At 38.6% G+C, this 22,693-nt stretch overlaps 1 protein-coding gene across 18 annotated transcripts in view; it reads left to right on the top strand.

Moving 5' to 3' along the window:
• arhgef7b (Rho guanine nucleotide exchange factor (GEF) 7b) overlaps window positions 1–22,693 on the top strand; it is a 72,009-nt gene that overhangs the window by 30,670 nt on the left and 18,646 nt on the right. For 16 of the 18 annotated variants that reach the window (XR_007427989.1, XR_007427991.1, XR_007427990.1 and 13 more), the window contains exons 3-7: window positions 10,640–10,724; window positions 11,079–11,203; window positions 12,002–12,206; window positions 15,691–15,779; window positions 21,356–21,450. Coding sequence is in view for 3 of the 18 variants with exons in the window: in XM_022674702.2 (XP_022530423.1) it covers window positions 10,640–10,724; window positions 11,079–11,203; window positions 12,002–12,206; window positions 15,691–15,779; window positions 21,356–21,450 (599 nt within the window). In the remaining 15 variants the exon portion in view is untranslated. The remainder of the gene's footprint in view (window positions 1–10,639; window positions 10,725–11,078; window positions 11,204–12,001; window positions 12,207–15,690; window positions 15,780–21,355; window positions 21,451–22,693) is intronic. The other 2 variants (XM_022674701.2, XM_022674703.2) reach the window with 1 other exon arrangement.

The raw sequence follows: 22,693 nt of genomic DNA, 5'->3' as shown, positions 1-22,693 counted from the left end.
TGCATAAGACCTAAAAACACTTTACAAATATTTTGACATTTTTTTCATGTATAGCTAGCGGACTCTACAGCGCCCCCTAATTTGTTCATTTAATAAATTAGCTGTGGATGTGTCAAAATTTGTCTAATCTTCTCAAATTTTGGTAGGAGTGTAGATAGTATGACCCTGCACATATTTGCAATTGGCTTGTATTAGCTCCGCCCAACAGGAAGTCGGCCATATTGGAATTTGTAATATTTTTACACATTTTTCACAAACTCATTTAAACTGCTCCTAAAGTCTTTGTCAGATTACCTCTTATTTCGCTGTAAATGAACAACAGACATATTTGATGATAACTGCCAAAGGATTAGTTGATCGGTAAAACGGTGACCCAATGGCGAGCAATTGATTCACTAGAGACGCAACACTAAACCAAAGTGAAACCATGACACGGTCAGAAAATAGATTTTTGAAAATTCATGAAACTTGGCAAAAACACAAAAGACATCATTACACACATTTTCAGCATTGGTAGGACTGACTCCGCCCAACAGGAAGTCGGCCATTTTGAAATATCTGCATTTTACACACATTTTTTGTGTACATTGTCAAACTACTCCTAGCAAATTTGATGAATTCTCTTGGTATTTGGTAAAAATAAACATTGAACATATCTGATGATAAATTGTGAAGGAATAGTCGATATCTCAAACGAGGACGAAATGGCAGATGGTTGAATTTTTGAGATCCCACATCAAAACAGGAGGTGAAAACCTAGGTAATGCCAGGTGTTTTGAGGAGGTTATAACGGAGAAAAACTCACAAAATTTGACCGGCCTGCTTATCTAAGGCTGTTGTTTGATGTAGAATTAAAATTTCAAATACATGTTTTTTAACAGCGCCATAGCGCCACCTGTATTTTAAATGGATATTTCACGTGTTTAACAGGATAGAAAACTCTTGAAAATTGGCACACTCAATAAGACCTCAAAATTACTTTTACCGGTTTCTCGGTTTGGCCCGGTACGATTTGCGCTGTTGTGCGAGGGCCCTACGTCCCCCTGTGACAGGGGGACAACTCGTTATTATTATTATTATTATTATTATTATTCTGCCTCTTTGCGTCCATTTTTGAGGCATTTCCGATACTCGAAAACTCACGCATTTTGGCACAGGCCTCAAACTCGGCGAAAATTGTAAAGTTCCATAGAGGCTGGACTTTGGCGTGGTTCAGGAGCTCTATAGCGCCACCAAACATCGGCATTGGCCGAGATGAAGTTTGTCCAACGTGCACCAACTTTGGTACGCTCATTGACCTCCTCATAAACAACAAGAATCACTTGGTTTTATTTGACTCCGCCCAACAGGAAGTCGGCCATTTTGACAGGAAGTTGCGAAATAAAAAGTTTCCCGCTGAGTTTCGGAGGGGTTAAGATGTTTGAAATCTCCTAAAATTTTACAGAGCTATTTGGCTTAGGCCAAACTTTGACCTTAAGTTGGAATTTCGTAAATTCGTGTTTCATCAGCTCTCTAGCGCCACCTATTTTATATCACATTTATAAAAAGCTCTCAGCCTCTTGATAATTGGCAGATTCAATAAGTCTTTGAAATGATTTAGAAATATTTTGTCGTTTTTCTCATGTGTAGCTAGATGACTCTACAGCGCCCCCTATTTTATTTAGGCCATTAAATTAGCTGTAGCTGTCTCAAAATTTCTCCAATATTCTCGATTTTTGGCAACAACATAGAAAGTATCATCCCGCACATATTACCCATTGACTGGTATTAGCTCCGCCCAACAGGAAGTCGGCCATTTTGAAATTTGTGGAATTTTTACACATTTTTCACGAACTCATTCAAACTCCTCCTAGAGTCTTTGTCAGATTATCTCTAAATTGGGCGTGGGTAGGCTCCAGACAAACATGGTGATAAATTGCGAAGGAATAGTCGATAGCTGAAACGATGATGTAATGGCAGGCAATTAATTTAATGGAGACGCAACACTAAACAAAAGTGAAACCATGACACGGTCATAACACAGATGATTGAAAATTCATGAAACTTGGCAAAAACACAAGAGACATCATAAGACACGTTTTTAGTATTCGTAAGACTGAATCCGCCCAACAGGAAGTCGGCCATTTTGAAATAAGTGCATTTTACACACATTTTTTGCATACTTTGTCAAACTCCTCCTAGGGAATTTGTTGAATACTCTTGATATTTGTCAGTAATAAACTACTAACACACCTGATGATAAATTGCGAAGGAATAGTCGATATCTTAAACGGCGACGAAATGGCGGACAGTTGAGTTGCTGGAGATACCTCATTAAAACAGGAAGTGAATACATTCTGGTGTTGGTAGGTGTTTGAGGAGGTTAAAAAGGTTGAAAACTCTCGAAACTTTACAGGCCTGCTTGATTTAAGTGGTACTTGGATCAAAAATTCAAATTTCATATATACGTATTTCATTGGCTCTATAGCGCCACCTAGGTTTCAATGCATATTTGACATTACGGGAATGCTCAAAAACTCTTGAAAATTGTCAGATTCTATAAGACCTTAAAACACTTTACAAATATTGTGATAATTTTTTCATGTATAGCTAGCAGACTCTACAGCGCCCCCTAATTCGTTTGTTTAATAAATTAGCTGTGGATGTGTCAAAATTTGTCTAATCTTCTCAAATTTTGGTAGGATCGTAGATAGTATGACCCTGCACATATTTGCAATTGGCTTGTATTAGCTCCGCCCAACAGGAAGTCGGCCATATTGGAATGTGTAATATTTTTACAAATTTTTCACAAACTAATTTAAACTGCTCCTAAAGTCTTTGTCAGATTACCTCTTATTTCGCTGTAAATGAACAACAGACATATTTGATGATAATTGCCAAAGGATTAGTTGATCGGTAAAACGGTGACCCAATGGCGAGCAATTGAGTCACTAGAGACGCAACACTAAACCAAAGTGAAACCATGACATGGTCAGAAAACAGATTATTGAAAATTCATGAAACTTGGCAAAAACACAAAAGACATCATTACACACATTTTCAGCATTGGTAGGACTGACTCCGCCCAACAGGAAGTCGGCCATTTTGAAATATCTGCATTTTACACACATTTTTTGTGTACATTGTCAAACTACTCCTAGCAAATTTGATGAATTCTCTTGGTATTTGGTAAAAATAAACATTGAACATATCTGATGATAAATTGTGAAGGAATAGTCGATATCTCAAACGAGGACGAAATGGCAGATGGTTGAATTTTTGAGATCCCACATCAAAACAGGAGGTCAAAACCTAGGTAATGCCAGGTGTTTTGAGGAGGTTATAACGGAGAAAAACTCACAAAATTTGACCAGCCTGCTTATCTAAGGCTGTTGTTTGATGTAGAATTAGAATTTCAAATACATGTATTTTAACAGCGCCATAGCGCCACCTGTATTTTAAATGGATATTTCACATGTTTAACAGGATAGAAAACTCTTGAAAATTGGCACGCTCAATAAGACCTCAAAATTACTTTTACCGGTTTCTCGGTTTGGCCCGGTACGATTTGCGCTGTTGTGCGAGGGCCCTACGTCCCCCTGTGACAGGGGGACAACTCGTTATTATTATTATTAGGGCCCGAGCACCGAAGGCGCAGGCGAAGCCTGCACCGGAGGTGCAAAGCCCTATTGTTTTTGGTCCGTTTATTATTATTATTATTATTATTATTATTCTGCCTCTTTGCGTCCATTTTTGAGGCATTTCCGATACTCGAAAACTCACGCATTTTGGCACAGACCTCAAGCTCGGCGAAAATTTTAAAGTTCCATAGAGGCTGGACTTTGGCGTTGTTCAGGAGCTCTATAGCGCCCCCAAACGTCGGCAGTGGCCGGGATGAAGTTTGTCCAACGTGCACCAACTTTGGTACGCTCATTGACCTCCTCATAAACAACAAGAATCACTAGGTTTTATTTGACTCCGCCCAACAGGAAGTCGGCCATTTTGACAGGAAGTTGCAAAATAAAAAGTTTCCCGCTGGGTTTCGGAGGGATTAGGATGTTTAAAAACTCCTAAAACTTTACAGAGCTATTTGGCTTAGGCCATACTTTGACCGTAAGTTGGAATTTCGTAAATTCGTCTTTCATCAGCTCTCTAGCGCCACCTATTTTATATCATATTTATGAAAAGCTCTCAGCCTCTTGATAATTGGCAGATTCAATAAGTCTTTGAAATGATTTAGGAATATTTTGTCGTTTTTCTCATGTGTAGCTAGAGGACTCTACAGCGCCCCCTATTTTGTTTAGGCCATTAAATTAGCTGTAGCTGTCTCAAAATTTCTCCAATATTCTCGATTTTTGGCAACAACATAGAAACTATCATCCCGCACATATTACCCATTGGCTTGTACTAGCTCTGCCCAACAGGAAGTCGGCCATTTTGAAATTTGTGGAATTTTTACACATTTTTCACGAACTCATTCAAACTCCTCCTAGAGTCTTTGTCAGATTATCTCTAAATTGGGCGTGGGTAGGCTCCAGACATACGTGGTGATAAATTGCGAAGGAATAGTCGATAGCTGAAACGATAACGTAATGGCAGGCAATTAATTTAATGGAGAAGCAACACTAAACAAAAGTGAAACCATGACACGGTCATAACACAGATGATTGAAAATTCATGAAACTTGGCAAAAACACAAGAGACATCATAAGACACGTTTTTAGTATTGGTAAGACTGACTCCGCCCAACAGGAAGTCGGCCATTTTGAAAAAAGTGTGTTTTACACACATTTTTTGCATACTTTGTCGAACTCCTCCTAGGGAATTTGTTGAATACTCTTGATATTTGTCTGTAATAAACTGCTAACATACTTAATTGTAAATTGCGAAGGAATAGTCGATATCTTAAACGAGGACGAAATGGCGGACAGTTGAATTGCTTGAGATGCCCCGTTAAAACAGGAAGTGAATACATTCTGGTGTTAGTAGGTGTTTGAGGAGGTTAAAAAGGTTGAAAACTCTCGAAAATTTACAGGCCTGCTTGATTTAAGCAGTAGTTTAATCTGAAATTAAAATTTCTTGTATACGTATTTCATTGGCTCTATAGCGCCACCTAGGTTTCAATGCATATTTGACATTACGGGAATGCTCAAAACCTCTTGAAAATTGACAGATTGCATAAGACCTAAAAACACTTTACAAATATTTTGACAATTTTTTCATGTATAGCTAGCGGACTCTACAGCGCCCCCTAATTTGTTCATTTAATAAATTAGCTGTGGATGTGTCAAAATTTGTCTAATCTTCTCAAATTTTGGTAGGATCGTAGATAGTATGACCCTGCACATATTTGCAATTGGCTTGTATTAGCTCCGCCCAACAGGAAGTCGGCCATATTGGAATTTGTAATATTTTTACACATTTTTCACAAACTCATTTAAACTGCTCCTAAAGTCTTTGTCAGATTACCTCTTGTTTCGCTGTAAATGAACAACAGACATATTTGATGATAACTGCCAAAGGATTAGTTGATCGGTAAAACGGTGACCCAATGGCGAGCAATTGAGTCACTAGAGACGCAACACTAAACCAAAGTGAAACCATGACATGGTCAGAAAACAGATTATTGAAAATTCATGAAACTTGGCAAAAACACAAAAGACATCATTACACACATTTTCAGCATTGGTAGGACTGACTCCGCCCAACAGGAAGTCGGCCATTTTGAAATATCTGCATTTTACACACATTTTTTGTGTACATTGTCAAACTACTCCTAGCAAATTTGATGAATTCTCTTGGTATTTGGTAAAAATAAACATTGAACATATCTGATGATAAATTGTGAAGGAATAGTCGATATCTCAAACGAGGACGAAATGGCAGATGGTTGAATTTTTGAGATCCCACATCAAAACAGGAGGTGAAAACCTAGGTAATGCCAGGTGTTTTGAGGAGGTTATAACGGAGAAAAACTCACAAAATTTGACCAGCCTGCTTATCTAAGGCTGTTGTTTGATGTAGAATTAGAATTTCATATACATGTATTTTAACAGCGCCATAGCGCCACCTGTATTTTAAATGGATATTTCACATGTTTAACAGGATAGAAAACTCTTGAAAATTGGCACACTCAATAAGACCTCAAAATTACTTTTACCGGATTCTCGGTTTGGCCCGGTACGATTTGCGCTGTTGTGCGAGGGCCCTACGTCCCCCTGTGACAGGGGGACAACTCGTTATTATTATTATTATTATTCTGCCTCTTTGCGTCCATTTTTGAGGCATTTCCGATACTCGAAAACTCACGCATTTTGGCACAGGCCTCAAGCTCGGCGAAAATTTTAAAGTTCCATAGAGGCTGGACTAAGGCGTGGTTCAGGAGCTCTATAGCGCCCCCAAACGTAGGCAGTGGCTGGGATGAAGTTTGTCCAATGTACACCAACTTTGGTACGCTCATTGACCTCCTCATAAAGAACAAGGATCAATTTGATTTATTTGACTCCGCCCAACAGGAAGTCGGCCATTTTGACAGGAAGTTGCAAAATAAAAAGTTTCCCGCTGGGTTTCGGAGGGGTTAAGATGTTTGAAAACTCCTAAAATTTTACAGAGCTATTTAGCTTAGGCCAAACTTTGACCTTCAGTTGGAATTTCGTAAATTCGTGTTTCATCAGCTCTCTAGCGCCACCTATTTTATATCACATTTATAAAAAGCTCTAAGCCTCTTGATAATTGGCAGATTCAATAAGTCTTTGAAATGATTTAGAAATATTTTGTCGTTTTTCTCATGTGTAGCTAGATGACTCTACAGCGCCCCCTATTTTATTTAGGCCATTAAATTAGCTGTAGCTGTCTCAAAATTTCTCCAATATTCTCGATTTTTGGCAACAACATAGAGAGTATCATCCCGCACATATTACCCATTGGCTGGTATTAGCTCCGCCCAACAGGAAGTCGGCCATTTTGAAATTTGTGGAATTTTTACACATTTTTCACGAACTCATTCAAACTCCTCCTAGAGTCTTTGTCAGATTATCTCTAAATTGGGCGTGGGTAGGCTCCAGACATACGTGGTGATAAATTGCGAAGGAATAGTCGATAGCTGAAACGATGACGTAATGGCAGGCAATTAATTTAATGGAGAAGCAACACTAAACAAAAGTGAAACCATGACACGGTCATAACACAGATGATTGAAAATTCATGAAACTTGGCAAAAACACAAGAGACATCATAAGACACGTTTTTAGTATTGGTAAGACTGACTCCGCCCAACAGGAAGTCGGCCATTTTGAAAAAAGTGTGTTTTACACACATTTTTTGCATACTTTGTCGAACTCCTCCTAGGGAATTTGTTGAATATTCTTGATATTTGTCTGTAATAAACTGCTAACATACTTGATTGTAAATTGCGAAGGAATAGTCGATATCTTAAACGAGGACGAAATGGCGGACAGTTGAATTGCTTGAGATGCCCCGTTAAAACAGGAAGTGAATACATTCTGGTGTTAGTAGGTGTTTGAGGAGGTTAAAAAGGTTGAAAACTCTCGAAAATTTACAGGCCTGCTTGAATTAAGCAGTACTGTCATCTGAAATTAAAATTTCTTGTATACGTATTTCATTGGCTCTATAGCGCCACCTAGGTTTCAATGCATATTTGACATTATGGGAATGCTCAAAACCTCTTGAAAATTGACAGATTGCATAAGACCTAAAAACACTTTACAAATATTTTGACAATTTTTTCATGTATAGCTAGCAGACTCTACAGCGCCCCCTAATTTGTAAGGTTAATAAATTAGCTGTGGATGTGTCAAAATTTGTCTAATCTTCTCAAATTTTGGTAGGATCGTAGATAGTATGACCCTGCACATATTTGCAATTGGCTTGTATTAGCTCCGCCCAACAGGAAGTCGGCCATATTGGAATTTGTAATATTTTTACAAATTTTTCACAAACTAATTTAAACTGCTCCTAAAGTCTTTGTCAGATTACCTCTTGTTTCGCTGTAAATGAACAACAGACATATTTGATGATAATTGCCAAAGGATTAGTTGATCGGTAAAATGGTGACCCAATGGCGAGCAATTGAGTCACTAGAGACGCAACACTAAACCAAAGTGAAACCATGACATGGTCAGAAAACAGATTATTGAAAATTCATGAAACTTGGCAAAAACACAAAAGACATCATTACACACATTTTCAGCATTGGTAGGACTGACTCTGCCCAACAGGAAGTCGGCCATTTTGAAATATCTGCATTTTACACACATTTTTTGTGTACATTGTCAAACTACTCCTAGCAAATTTGATGAATTCTCTTGGTATTTGGTAAAAATAAACATTGAACATATCTGATGATAAATTGTGAAGGAATAGTCGATATCTCAAACGAGGACGAAATGGCAGATGGTTGAATTTTTGAGATCCCACATCAAAACAGGAGGTGAAAACCTAGGTAATGCCAGGTGTTTTGAGGAGGTTATAACGGAGAAAAACTCACAAAATTTGACCAGCCTGCTTATCCAAGGCTGTTGTTTGATGTAGAATTAGAATTTCAAATACATGTATTTTAACAGCGCCATAGCGCCACCTGTATTTTAAATGGATATTTCACATGTTTAACAGGATAGAAAACTCTTGAAAATTGGCACACTCAATAAGACCTCAAAATTACTTTTACCGGTTTCTCGGTTTGGCCCGGTACGATTTGCGCTGTTGTGCGAGGGCCCTACGTCCCCCTGTGACAGGGGGACAACTCGTTTTACTTAAATTCCTGGATATATGGAGATATTTGGAGTGCATTATTAGTATCATGACATCCTGGATCATTTACCTCTGTTATAATCTTATGAACATTCTATTTTTTTTTTTAAATCTCAGCATATTCTGTGCAATAATATAATTTATTTTTTTGTTGCAGTAGAGTGTTTGTTTTTGAGATATTATTTCCTATGTTTTCAATGTTTTGTCATATAGCCAAGAGTATTGTTATTGCAAAAATACCATGCAATATCCTGATTAATATTTTAGGGCCATATCTATGGCGTCACATCATTGTCAAAAGTCGGGCGCAAAAATACCAGGTGTAAAAAAATTTACCAGCGGTTTTTAACAGTTTGCGTGTGTAAATTAACTTCTCGCGACCGCAAATGTGAAGCTCACGAGCAAAAAAAGGGAATTTTTCTCCTCTCGGGTGTTTATGTTCCTCTCGAATTCATAGCTCTCCTCGCGCTATGCAAATTATCTGCAGCTTTTGTTTTTGCTCGAACGAGGCTTTTGCGCTCAAGTTTTGAAAGAGGTGGTTTTGACATGTTGGGGGCGGGGTCAGGATCGAATCCCTTAGCCAATGCTATTGGCTGATATCTCCAGGGTTTGTGACGGACCGCCTACCCCCAAGAGCCTAAGGAGGGTGGAGAAATAAGGACGGCAGAGTTAGCTAACTGGCTATGCTACAATCCAAACAGCCCGCTCTCCCGCGCTGTTAGCCTCAGTTTAGTGCCCGGAGTGACCGGCTCTCGTTCAGCTTCAGACGCTAAACGAGAGCCAGTCTCTCAGCGCGGGAGAGCGGGCTGTTTGGATGTTAGCCTAGCTAGTTAGCTAACTCTGCCGTCCTTTTTTCTCCGCCCTCCTTAGTCTCTTGGAGGTAGGCGGTTCGTCACAAACCCTGGAGATATCAGCCAATAGCGTTCACTGATCCTGACCCCGCCCCCAACCTGTCAAAACTACCTCTTTCAAAACTCGAGTGCAAAAGCCTCGCTCGAGCAGAAACAAAAGCCGCAGGTAATTTGCACAGCACGCGAGGAGAACTGTGAATACAAGAGGAAAATAAAACACCCGAGAGGAGAAAAATGAAGCTAGAGAGCAACTTTCTGTTTAGCGCAAATACAATTACCATTTTTTTTGCTCTCGAGCTCCACATTTGCGCTCGCAAGAAGTTAATTTACAAACGCAAAATGTTAAAACCCGCTGGTTATTTTTTTTTTACCTGGTATTTTTGCGCCCCCGGCTTTTGACATTAATGTGACGCTATACGTATCGCCCACTCCTAGTATCGTCTACTATAAATAAAGTTATTGAGAAGCATTTAAAATCAGCATATTTGTGTATATTTTTGCTCCTTTAATAAAGCATGATGTGTGCTTTATTTCAACCTTATGATGTGACCTTAATCAAATCAAATCACGTTTATTTGTATAGCGCTTTTTGCAACTAATGTCACAAAGCAGCTTTACAGGGCAGCGAATCAGACAAAACACTGAATATAAAATACAAAACCTCCGCTAAGCGAGAAGGCAAGGAAAAAGTACCTCAAAGCTGGAGAAAGAAAAAGCCTTGGGACCATCCTCCAACTGGTCAGATAACTCAAAACAAAGGTTAAAAAGTCATTAATCACAACACAAATATTAGGAAATATAATATAAACAAATGATGATGTTACATTATTTAGAAAATAAAAAAAACTTAATATGAAATGTAATCTTGTATTAAAATGTGTATCACTATTGGTAGTTGTGTGTTGCAGTTTGTTCAGAACTAAAAAACTAAAAAAATCTTGTGGGTTTTCACTTTTCTCTGATTTGTTTGTTAGAAGAATAGAAGGCGGTTTGAAGGAGGTCAGTTTGAAACTGTTTTTCCCCCTCTTTTTTGTGTTTAGACGTTTGAACCTGATGACCTGTTCCAGGGCCAGAACTTCACCAAGGTTCTGAATTGTTTGGTAGCACTCAACAAAGCAACTGCAGGTAAGGTATGCAAGTTTGAGTAGGTTTTTTAATATTTTTTTTTTACAAAAGAAAATGAATGTAAAGTATATATTCAACTCAGAGTAGTTGAGTCATGTTTGGAAATATATATATATATATATATATATATTTCCAAACATGACTCAACTACTCTGAGTTGAATATATACATTACATTCATACTGAGATCTTAGATGAGTTTAGTCTGAGCTTATTTTTTATTGGTTTTTGGTACAATCTGTTTGCATATTGCGTTTTTCAGACTGTGAGTTTCCAGAGTAGTTTTAACAACTAATTAATAAGAATAGATTCAAAACTTTTTTTTTTTTTGTTGCCTTTGTGTGTCTGTGTGTAGATATTGGTGACTCTGTATGTTTGCGGCAGTCCTCCTGTCTGCGGATCAAGTCTTTTGATTCCCTCAATACTCAGGCCTCCCACCGAAGAACATCAAGAACACTGCACAACCAGTACCGCAGTCTGGTGAGTACTTGAATTAGTAGCATGCTAAAGTACTGTAAAAGTACTGAGAAATTTACCCTAGCCATATCAGTACCAAATCAATTTCAATTCAAAGGATCAAATTCTGCTTCTGTGTCGGGTCTAAAACCAGTTTCAGCACAACCACTTTCTAGTAAAGATAGTAAATTATTTGGGTGGGTTTTCCAAAAACCTACAGCTCCTATTGAAGATTGTGTAGTTCTGTAATTACAGACTTATTTCTGTGTCTGTTTCTCTGTATTCTTTCTAATTATCTTCCTTTCACATAATATATACACATCAGCTCACAGACACATTGTGCTGCGGACATTACCCTTTGGAGTGATGAGGGATGAGAACGCCATCTACCCCCCCAGGGGGAGCAAGGCCAATTGTGCTCTCTCAGGGCTCTGGTAGCCGATGGCAAGTACAAGATCTTCGGCGATCTCCTGATCATAGTGGCAGCGCTTAGCCCTCTAGACCACTCCGAGCCAAGCACACATGTTTTGATAAAAATAAAGATATTTGACACAATGTATTGAAAACGTAGGTTGCGACCTATATCATACAATATATCGACATATCAATATTTTGTCCCACCCCTACCACAGATCAGAAATTATTATTTGGGTGATGGGTCTTTCTTAGCACTGCACTGACATGAATAAAAAAACTCTATAAATGTCTCTCTCTTCTCTTTCTCTCTGTGTGTCTCATTTATTCTTTGTCTCTCTCGCTCTCTCTTTTTCTCTCTTGTTCTCTCTCTCTCTCTCTCTCTCTCTCTCTCATACACATGCATAGCAGGACATGTCGGACAACAGTTCGGCTCAGTTGCTGGTGAAGGCACGGTTTAATTTCCAGCAGAACAACGAGGACGAATTATGCTTCAACAAGGGTGACATCATCCAGGTGACGCGGCAGGAAGATGGCGGCTGGTGGGAAGGGACGTTTAACGGCAGGACCGGCTGGTTCCCTAGCAACTATGTCAAGGAGGTCAAAGGAAGTGGTGAGTCTCTTGGCTTGAGCCAAAATATTAACACTTCCATGTGATCACTGAGTTCAACTGACTGTTTTCAAACCTCTGTTTACGTGTTGTGCACTACATTCCACAGTGGCTAATGGCTATTAAAAATTATGTAGTAAACGCAACCTGATATAAATTTATCAACACCTCTTTTTCTCTCCCCCTCAGATTCCCTTTACATATACTTAAAAAAATAATAAAATATTAACCCCATAAGGTAGTGTCAAATTGCCATGCTATTTGAAAGATATATGTTACCAGGAACAATACATTATTTCAACATAAGGACTGATGTTTATTGATTTATTATATCACAGTTAGTTCCGACCATGCAATTTGATTGGCTCAGAGGCATTCTATGATCGCCGTTAACAGCCGGTAATGCACTGTAACTGAAGGTAACATACAGGTAACCTATAAACAATGCAGCGCTTACAAACCAAACAGCGCAGCTACAAACAAAGCAGCAATGGAACTATTTTAACTTGCGGAGTGTTTATAACCAAACAGATTGTATTCTATTAACAGCGTTAATGGACCTGTGGTATAATCCCAATAATATCTCTCAAAAGATCTTCGGTACATACAGAAGTAGTGTGCAAAGCAACATGCCAGATGTTTCGGGAAGAAGTTAGTAGAGGTAGAGGAAGCACAGGTTCCTAATATAGTCGTGCAATAATACTTCCCATGCTGCTTAAACATTCTCACACATGTCCTTGCAAATTTTATGGTAGGGGTGATATCATGTTAATATCATGTCCAATAGCATCCCATATGTTTTCTATCAGAAAATGAGACAAGATTATGACATAGCATCTGTGTCTGCAGTGCAAGCTGTGTAGGTTGCAGCGGTATGTGGACATGTATTGTCCTATTGAAAGAACCCACCAGCGTGTGTATTCACTACTAATTTTTCACCTGTGAGTCCCAGCATTTCCTGATTGGCTCATTAAAGGCTAGAAGATGGTTATGAGAGCTTTTACTTCATGCAGTTTAAAATCTGTCAGTCTGACACTGGTGAGATATGGCAGGGTGTGCTGGAACCCCACTTGAAGTGGCTTTTATGAGTCATGCAGTGTAAAGCTCCCTCTGAGCGAGGAATTGTGCATTAAAAGGGCGATTAAAGCTTAAATAGATTAAAGCTTCCGCGGCAAGAGAGGCAGAGTCAGTGTAAAGCCTAGAGTGGCTCTGAGCTGTCATAAACCGGAGTGCTCAAATAGATAGAGGCTTATATAAAGGATATGACTACAGTCATGCAGGGCTTATAAATAGAAATTCTTTATTAGAATATTAAGGAAGATCTGTGATAGCAAAATTACTTTTATTTTTTCTGGTATGTCTGTAAATAGCTCATACTAGATAGTGCTCTACTGGGTAGTGCCCCACCCCACAGGGGCTTGGTATTCAATACAATCATACATTTACTTTAACCACACTAAGGTTTGGTTTCGGGGACAGGATTTTAATTTCCTTTCAATGGAAAACCTCCATTCGAAATGCTGTTTAGTCCTATGCAAGTCTTAAACCCTGTCTAGGAAACTGATTTTCTATGGATTAACTAGCAAAAGCATGTATTTCGATACTGAAGTAGATAGACAGACTATAGATGGCATATCTTCACAATGAAATACTACAGTGAAGTATCTACTTATGCTCACATACAAATTTATTGCACTCTGTCCACACCTGCTCAGTTGAATGGGGAATCTTCCCGATGACATCACAGCCTGCGCACCCCAGCTCAATCAGGAAGGAAACCCCATCCACAAACAAAGGCAGGAAGTGCCGCAGCCAGCAAGCACTATTTCCCTCCTGCTTAATATGGCACGGCTCTGTCTGACACTCTGCTGTCTTTGTTCAGACATATTTGTGGAATTCGGTCCCCCCTACATGTTAGAAAGGGGACTGAAAATAGGAAGCTTACCATGGAGCAAATACATGCTTGAAGTAAACAGATACAAAAAAGAATTTATATGCAGTAATATTAAAATGTCTGGACTGTTTTGGCTGAACTACACTTTTATTTTAAAACTGAGAATAGTAAACACAGTCTCAGTTGCTATACACAATATATAATAAACCGGTCTTCTTTCTTTCATTAGCAAGCTAAGCCTGAAGCATGTCACCAGTTGTGCATAGGAACTTTTATATAAAACCTATTTCAAGCACAAAGCAAACCCTCACGTGTTCATGTGCCTTCCAGACCGATAAATCTCTTTGAGAGAACTGTTCATATGCTGGTAAGATAAATCTTGACGGTTCACATTCATTCACAAATGTAAGTGACCTGTATCTGTGTGAAATGTGAACAAATCTGTCCCTGAAATGCTGGCTCAAATGTGCACATTGATACGTGTATAAATGACCCCTTTTTCACCAACAACAAAAACGTCATTTAAGAGACAACTCGTAGCTTTATAGAGGGAAATGGATGAGTTAGCAGCTCATATGTGGAGCATCTTTTGCTGGATTGGAGATTAAACAGCTGGTCTGAGGTACATGCTCAGGTCGAGGAAGTGAAAAAAGGCCAGGTGGTTTGTTTTTGCTGTTTTTGCAGCTTTAGCTGCACAGCTGCACCAAGAGATGTGTGGGTACAAGAGAGAAGCAAGTAGTCATGACGTTTCATATTTTGCCTGTTGCAGGAATCACAAACCTGGCTGGCTGGTAAGCAACTAGTGGGAGGGATATTTTGAAAAGTGTTGTTTGACTTTCCTGCATTGCCCATTATAGAATTTAAGGGTCTCTCACACAGTACGTCATTGCATTCAGTTCATAATAAGTGATTATGAACAATTGATTGGTTTGCTTGCCTTGTTGCAACGGGCCTGGTGGCATTACAGTGTAGTTTTTTGTGTATATTGTGCGTTATAGCGACACATCTTTACTTCTTAAACTTGGAAGTTTTTAAATGAGGCCACATCTAAATTATTTACTGAAATAATGACTTTTTTTTTATTTATTTAGCATTTCTGGACCCAGCCTCAGTATAAAAGTCCAAATTCTGCTCCAATTCCAGCCCGAGTAGTGATCCCTGTAGCCACGTTTTCATGAAACTTTCAGAATGTTCTGTTTTATCTTTCATGTCCTCCCGCCTTCCCAAGGAAATTTCCCTTCCACATGAAACATTTCATAATGTACCCCCACAGTGTTTTAAACAAGCACACCAGCTAGTGTTTTCTCCGGTACCTTTTGGATATTTGAGCTGGAAGAGAGGCATGCTGGGTGATGGACCCCTGTGAACTGAGCTACCCTGCTGTCTAATGTTCTTTCTCTTCATCTTGCCCTTCAGGACAAGCTTACATATAATATTTAATATAATAGAAGCAAAATAAGTCCAGATGCTGGATGGAGTATGTGACCTATTTTCTTATATTTCTCTCTCTCTCTCTCTCTCTCTCTCTCTCTTTCTCTCTCTCTTTCTTTCTCTCTCTCTCTCTCTCTCTCTCTCTTTCTCTCTGCTTTGCAGACAAGCCCATCTCCCCCAAGTCTGGGACGCAGAAGAGTCCGCCCAAAGGCTTTGAGACTAATGCTGTTACCAAGACCTACTATAACCTGGTAAGAGCGCCGAGTGTGGTGTTACGGTGAAATGGGCAGACCGCAAATTAGGTCACCATGGGATATGATGGGCAAATTATACAGCTCTTGCTGTAGTTTTAGACACGCTTGTGGGACTGGTTGAGCTGTACATCCATCCATCCTTCCCTGTAGACATTAGTTACTTCCTCAAATGCAGGAGAAACCAGTGTAAGTTCCCTCAATTTAGCTTGAAAGCCAAAATATATAAGTATATGTAAACAATAGCATACAGTACCTGTCAAAAGTTTGGACACATCTTCTCATTCAGCCCCCCCATTTACATTGTAATTGAATACTGTATTCATTCTGGCTATGAAGGAACACATAAGGAATGATATAGTAATTTAAGTGTTAAACCAACCAAAACACTCAGTGAAGCAATTTGGTGGCTTGTATCAGGTGTGCTGTTAACTTGTGGTTTCTGAAGTTGGTAAAGCTGTTTAAAAATCAGTGTTATAAAATATAGTAATAAATTAAAAATTAATCTAGTATTTACTTTTTATTATTAGAACCAGTTTCTGATTAATATTGTGTATATTTGAATATTTTGATGCTATATTTTTAGAAGCCATTCTTCAAAAATTCTTCATGTAGGGGTGTTCCATATTGTATTGTGCGTTACAATATCGCCAACATTTTTGAACATCATAAACGATAATATACCTTGAAATATCGTGCCAATATCATTAATCATCACATCAGGGTACTATTTTTTTTTTGCTGTTTTTAGTAAAAGGAAAATTGACATTGTTCTGAATTTTTATTATATATTTACTAGAGGCAGATTATATCTGTTCAGTATCATTTAATTAATCATGGATATATGGAGAGAGATGAAGTGCATTATTATTATTATCATGACATTCTGGATCATTGATTTTGTTACAAATCTGATGAAAATTCTTGTATTTTTTATTTTTTTTATATGTCAGTTAGGGGTGTGCCATATCATATTGTATGCAAGAATAGATGTTGCAGTAGTGTATTCTTGAAATATAATTGTTTTTTCTTATTCAGTGTTTTGTCATATTCCCAAGAATATAATTTGTGCAAAAATACCATGCAATATCATTATTATTTTAGGGCCATATCGCCTGCCCCTAAATTCAAGGCATCCAAATGCCGGCATAGAATGCAGACATGTTTTTGTATGTGTCGCATAAATTTTTGAGAACGCACATATGCATGCAGTATATGTGAAGCATTCATGATTTGTGCTTGCAGGTCTAGTTAACATCAAGAAATTCTTATTACATTACACATTTAAAGCTTTAATTTAGATTTAGACAGTCAGATTGAGTTTGAGTGTGTCCACAAATGTGCAGTTAATCTGACTTCGGCAAAGCATCCAGAAAAAGAGTGCTTGCATGGCGTTTTCTCCAATAGAATTGCACTGTTTTTGTTTATCCGAGCTACATGCTTAATGACTGAGCTCTGTGTGTGTGTGTGTGTGTCTGTGTGTGTGTGTGTGTGTCTCTGAATGAGTTTATAAGTTCATGGCCTACTGCTCTATTGAACTCCCTTCACTCCAGGATAAGCTGTTGGTGTTCTCGGGGGTTTTATATATGAGATAGTGACTAAGGTTGAAATAATGTATTATTCTGATTATAGAAAAACTCTGGATTGTTTTATATAAGTGTAAATCAGATATGAATAGTATGCACATTTCCTCATGTCCCATGTGTGGCTGATTTTTAATTGCTTTGTCTGAGAGCGGTGTGCTAATGTAGGTCATTGTTTCCGTCTCACTGACCGTTAGGACAGCTGTGCCTGGGGCCTGTGGATGTCTGGCTTTGTATTGTGAGTGTATGTGTGTTAGATGAGTCAGGTTTTGTGCCTTTAGTTATACTAGTCGATAGTGACTGTCCATCCTCTGACCTGACTGCAGTACTGAGCAAATTTTGGTCTAATTGGCCAAAGATATTAACACAATATGTAATACATTCAGTATATTGAATTTATCAAATATTTTTCTTAGTGTTTATAACATAATTTACACATGTATTGTTTTTACGAAAACAATCATGTTACGTTAATTTTATTATAAAATGTTTTAAACGTTTTTGTAACCAAACTGAGGTCTGAATATTCGTAACCAACTCTTCTGAACATTTGTAACCAGTTACATTTCTAAGCAATTGTTATGAGTATTTGTGACTAGACGCTATGAGCATTTGTAACCAGACGGTATGGACAGGTGTAACTGACCATTCTAAATATTGTTTCCAATACTTGTAAGCATTTCTAAACTAAATGCTTATTAGTATTTGAAACCACCAGTTAGGAGTATTTGTAACAAGTTAAAAGAGTTACCATTAGTCATAAGCATTTTGTCACTGTAAAAAGAGTTTATTTCAGGTCATTTAAAAATATTTTTATTGGTCCATTAATCAAGAAATTTCGGCACAGTGTAAGGGACAGTTTGTCTGTTTAAATTATCTAGTAAACTAAACATTGACAAAAATAAAGATACTTGTTTTTCATTGGACAGCAATGATTTGCAACCAACCTTGTGAATATTTGTAACCAACAGTTAAAAGTATTAAAGGGATAGTTCGGTATTTTTGACATGAGTCTGTATGGCATCATCATAACCAGTGTCGTGCATCCACACTGACTTACCCCCCACAGCGTCCTGTGAGCCGAGTTCTTGTCCAGTTTAGGTCAAAGCGAAAGTAGTCCGGCATGTTTGCTGGGGTCAGGAAAATAACTCCTTTTTCTTCCCAAAGCAGTACGTGTTCAAAAGAGTGATTTATTTACATCACAAAAAACTAACCCTGCAAAAGTCACGCCTCGTAAATCACTTGGGTCCTACTTTCTCTCGTTCCATATCAATGCGCGCAGCGCTGCAACCTGACAGCTAGCCTACGTGTTTGGGTCGCTTTGTTTACTTCTCGCCTCGAGAACATGTCTGACTACGAGAGTGACGAGGAAAACATTGATCACCGCTCAGAGCCACGGGGATATCTTTATGAACCCGAGTATACAGATGTTGAACTTCGCCAAATGGAATTAGATCGGGCAGAAAGAGAGAGGGTGGACAGAGAAGTGGTGGAAGATGAAACTGGAGCCACTGCTGGAGCTGCGATACCCAGGGTGGCCGACAAATCCTGGTGCACTTGTTTCAAGTGCGAAATAATGCAGACCGAGGTGGAATGCTACTGTTGCCACGAGTGGGACTTAGTTATGCCCGAGATGCAAGACCTATCATTTGATGAGGATGTCAGCGGGGCAGCTGCTTGCATCACAAACAACAGTGACTTCCCTGCACTCCTGAATGCTGGTGTGTTGAGAACTTTTTTACGCTATGAGCGAATGCTGTAGAGAACATTGGTAGGCTACAGTTTTATTTACCTGGGGTGCAGGGACAGCAGATTTCTTCAGAATCCGTTTCTTCATCTGTCGTTGTCCAGGACATGTGGATAAAAAGTCATCATCGCTGAAGTGCGCACTGCAAACACGAAGCTTTTTTATTTTTTCCACTTTTGTGTCCACATGGATGCCCAGCGCTAGTACCCAAAGTTTCCTCAGAGCAACATCAGTCACAGGAAAACGATGAAAACTCTGCGGAGAATCAGCCACATCTTTGTTGCTACAGCCTGGATAGTCACAAGTCCGCACCATTTTAACACACACACACACACCTAGCTATATATATATATATATATGTGTGTTTACAAAGCTTATAAAAGCCAATAGACTTCTCCCTAAAGTTAGCTCGTTTGCGTTGCTAGTCTGAACACAGCTGCTAAGCACTGCCAAAACACAGAACAAGTTGACGCGTGCGCAGCTCGCTGTCAGAATGACGCGCACTGATACGAAATGAGAGAAAGTAGGACCCAAGTGATTTACGAGGCGTGACTTTTGCAGGGTTAGTTTTTTGTGATGTAAATAAATCACTCTTTTGAACACGTACTGCTTTGGGAAGAAAAAGGAGTTATTTTCCTGACCCCAGCAAACATGCCGGACTACTTTCGCTTTGACCTAAACTGGACAAGAACTCGGCTCACAGGACGCTGTGGGGGGTAAGTCAGTGTGGATGCACGACACTGGTTATGATGATGCCATACAGACTCATGTCAAAAATACCGAACTATCCCTTTAATAACCAACTGGTTGTGTGAGCATTTGTAACATCTTTCTGAGAATGAAAAACCATCCGTTGTGAGCATTTGTAACCAATCGTTATGAGAACTCATAACCAACTGGTATGAGCATTTGTAACAACTTTTTGTATTTGTTTTTTCCTGTTTACATCTTACAGCTGTAAACATAAATATTATTTGTAAATGAAGTGAGTAGTAGGGCTGTGTTCTGCACAAGGTCATTCCTGATGCTCTCACATCTCTGCTACTGTTCTTTGAGGATGAATGGGCTTTAAAGAAAATACATTAAAGCCTGAAATACTGAAAGCAGCTTATCTATCCCCAGTCTGCCTTTCTTCTAATGTGGGTCTTACAGAAGTTGGAGAAGGCAGAATTGAGACTTTTTCCAGTGTAATTGACCTGATTCTGTCATCCCTCCCTCTCTCTCTTTCTCGGTTAAGGAAAAGACGATGGTTCTCTTCTCCATGTTGTAATTGCTTTAGAGGTAATGGCCTCTGTGGACCCTGTCTGTAATTGAACTGTCAGTCAGGACAGAGACAGAGACGAAGCTTGGCCTGACATTAGTTTGGTTGACGCATGCATACATTATATGGGCAAACATATTGGGACACCATCTTTTGTTTCTTCTGAAATTAGTGGTATTATTAAGAAATAGTGCTGGGTGGTCTTTTGCTTAGCAGGAAATTAAAACTGGTATGCATTTTTTACATACCACCATACCGCTAGAGGCACTGCATCTGAGTTCTGTGTAAAACAGCACCACTGAAGAATCATAGTGGTGCAGCTTGCTGGCTAACGCTAACCAATTAGCAAAATAGCAAAATGAGAACAGCACTTTATTTTAGGAGCTCCTGTTGCTGTTCCTTGCAATATGAGCGAGTAAAATAGAAAAACAACAGCAAACAGCAACTATTCAAGCAGAAAGAGATGGATGGAATTGATCCACAGCTCCGAAAAATTGTTATTGCTATAGTTTGGGGGGGGGGAATATAGTATTAAACTAAAAATGTATATGACAATCGGCTTATGTTTGTGCTCTAGAGATTTCTATTATATTGGCAGTTCTTCTCTACAGGTACTATACAAGCTGTGTAAATGCATTAGCACCTCTGTAGCAGCAGTAGGTGAAGCTTGCTTAGTTAAATGATTGATTAGAAGGGGTGTCCACAAACATTTGGACATATTGTGTGCACATTTGTAGAGATCTTGTTTCTGTTTCTGTTTTGAGACACTAGATATTAGAATACCGTTTCAAGGATTAGATTACATTTAGCCATTAGAGCATGGGGGTCAGGTACTGTTCTATTCTGGTGGTTTGGTATTAAGCATCGTAACTGTAGACACATGTCTGCCAGCTCCATAGCATTTCATTCGAAAGGCAATGCTGTGAAAATTATACAGCCTACTACTAAACATCTAAACTGACCTCTCGTTGTTTGTCTTCTACAGGTGGTCCAGAACATTTTGCAGACTGAGACTGAATACTGTAAAGAGCTGCAGACTCTTCTCTCCACGTACCTCAGACTACTGCAGCCCACAGACCGGTAAAGCTAAAATGCATTTGAGATCATTAGCTAGATCAGTTGGCACTAGAAATGCACCACATATTTGGTAACTAGAATTGTTCAGCTGAAATTGAATAATTGTTTATACTGAACAATTGCTTGTTTAATTTAACAGGTCTAGTATATTGTTTGGTGAGAGAAAGTATTTTTTTGTTTACTAAAATTCTGCCTTTTTTGTTACTCTTACATGTGATTTGAGTAGCACTACTTAGGTCTATTTTTGACTGAAATAGCACTACTGACATGAATTGCACCGTTGAGGTAAATTTGTGACTAAATTGTGCTCCTGAGGTAAATTTCTTACTAAAGTTGCACAGCTAAGGTAGCTAATTAGTTTGTTGCTATCTAGTGTGTTTGTTGGTGTGTCTTCTGGGATAAAAAATGTTCACTACATAAATATATAAAATAATATATATTTTTTATTATTATAAACATTGAATTTTGCCTTAGTATGATTGCTCCCCACATCACATTGGTGGTTCTTTTGTTGTTTGAAGTATCCACTATGTAGTAGGAGCTACATATATTATGTAATATTCACATTGGCATAATATCCTAGTAAATCTAAAAAAAAAAAAAAAATAGAACATAATTGTAAGGTTACTTTATTGCAGTAATTCAGTTAAAAATGAGAAACTCATTGTATAAATGTATTACACACACTGATCTATTTTTAGCGTTTATTTCTTTTTATTGTGGCTTACAGCCAATGAAAACCCAAAAATCAGTGTCTCAGAAAATTTGTATATCAAGACCATTTGGTACTTATGGCAGTGTGCCAAGTCCTGCTGGAAAATGAAATCCGCATCTCTATAGAAGTTGTCAGCAGAGGGAAGCATGAAGTGATGTAAGTTTTCCTGGTTGGAGCTGCACTGACTTGAGACTTGATATAACACAGTGGACCATCACCAGCAGATGACATGACTCTTCAAACCATCACTGATCATCAGTAAATGTTACATTCCATTTGGAAATTAAGGGAGCAGAGTCTGGAGGAAGAGTGGAGAGACACACAGTCCAAACTGCTTGAGGTCTAGTGTGAAGTTTCTACAATCAGTGATGCTTCCCTCTGCTGACAACTTTTATGGGGATGCGGATCCCTAACCACTGATTTTTAGGGGTTGTATTGGATATAAGCCAATACAACAATAATAGACATTAATGCTTAAAATAAATCACTCTGTGTAATACATCTATATAATATGAGTTTCACATTTTCAAC

Source organism: Astyanax mexicanus, chromosome 21 (genome assembly GCF_023375975.1).
Source record: "Astyanax mexicanus isolate ESR-SI-001 chromosome 21, AstMex3_surface, whole genome shotgun sequence".
NCBI lineage: Eukaryota > Metazoa > Chordata > Actinopteri > Characiformes > Acestrorhamphidae > Astyanax > Astyanax mexicanus.
This window is presented reverse-complemented; position numbering and strand designations above follow the sequence as displayed.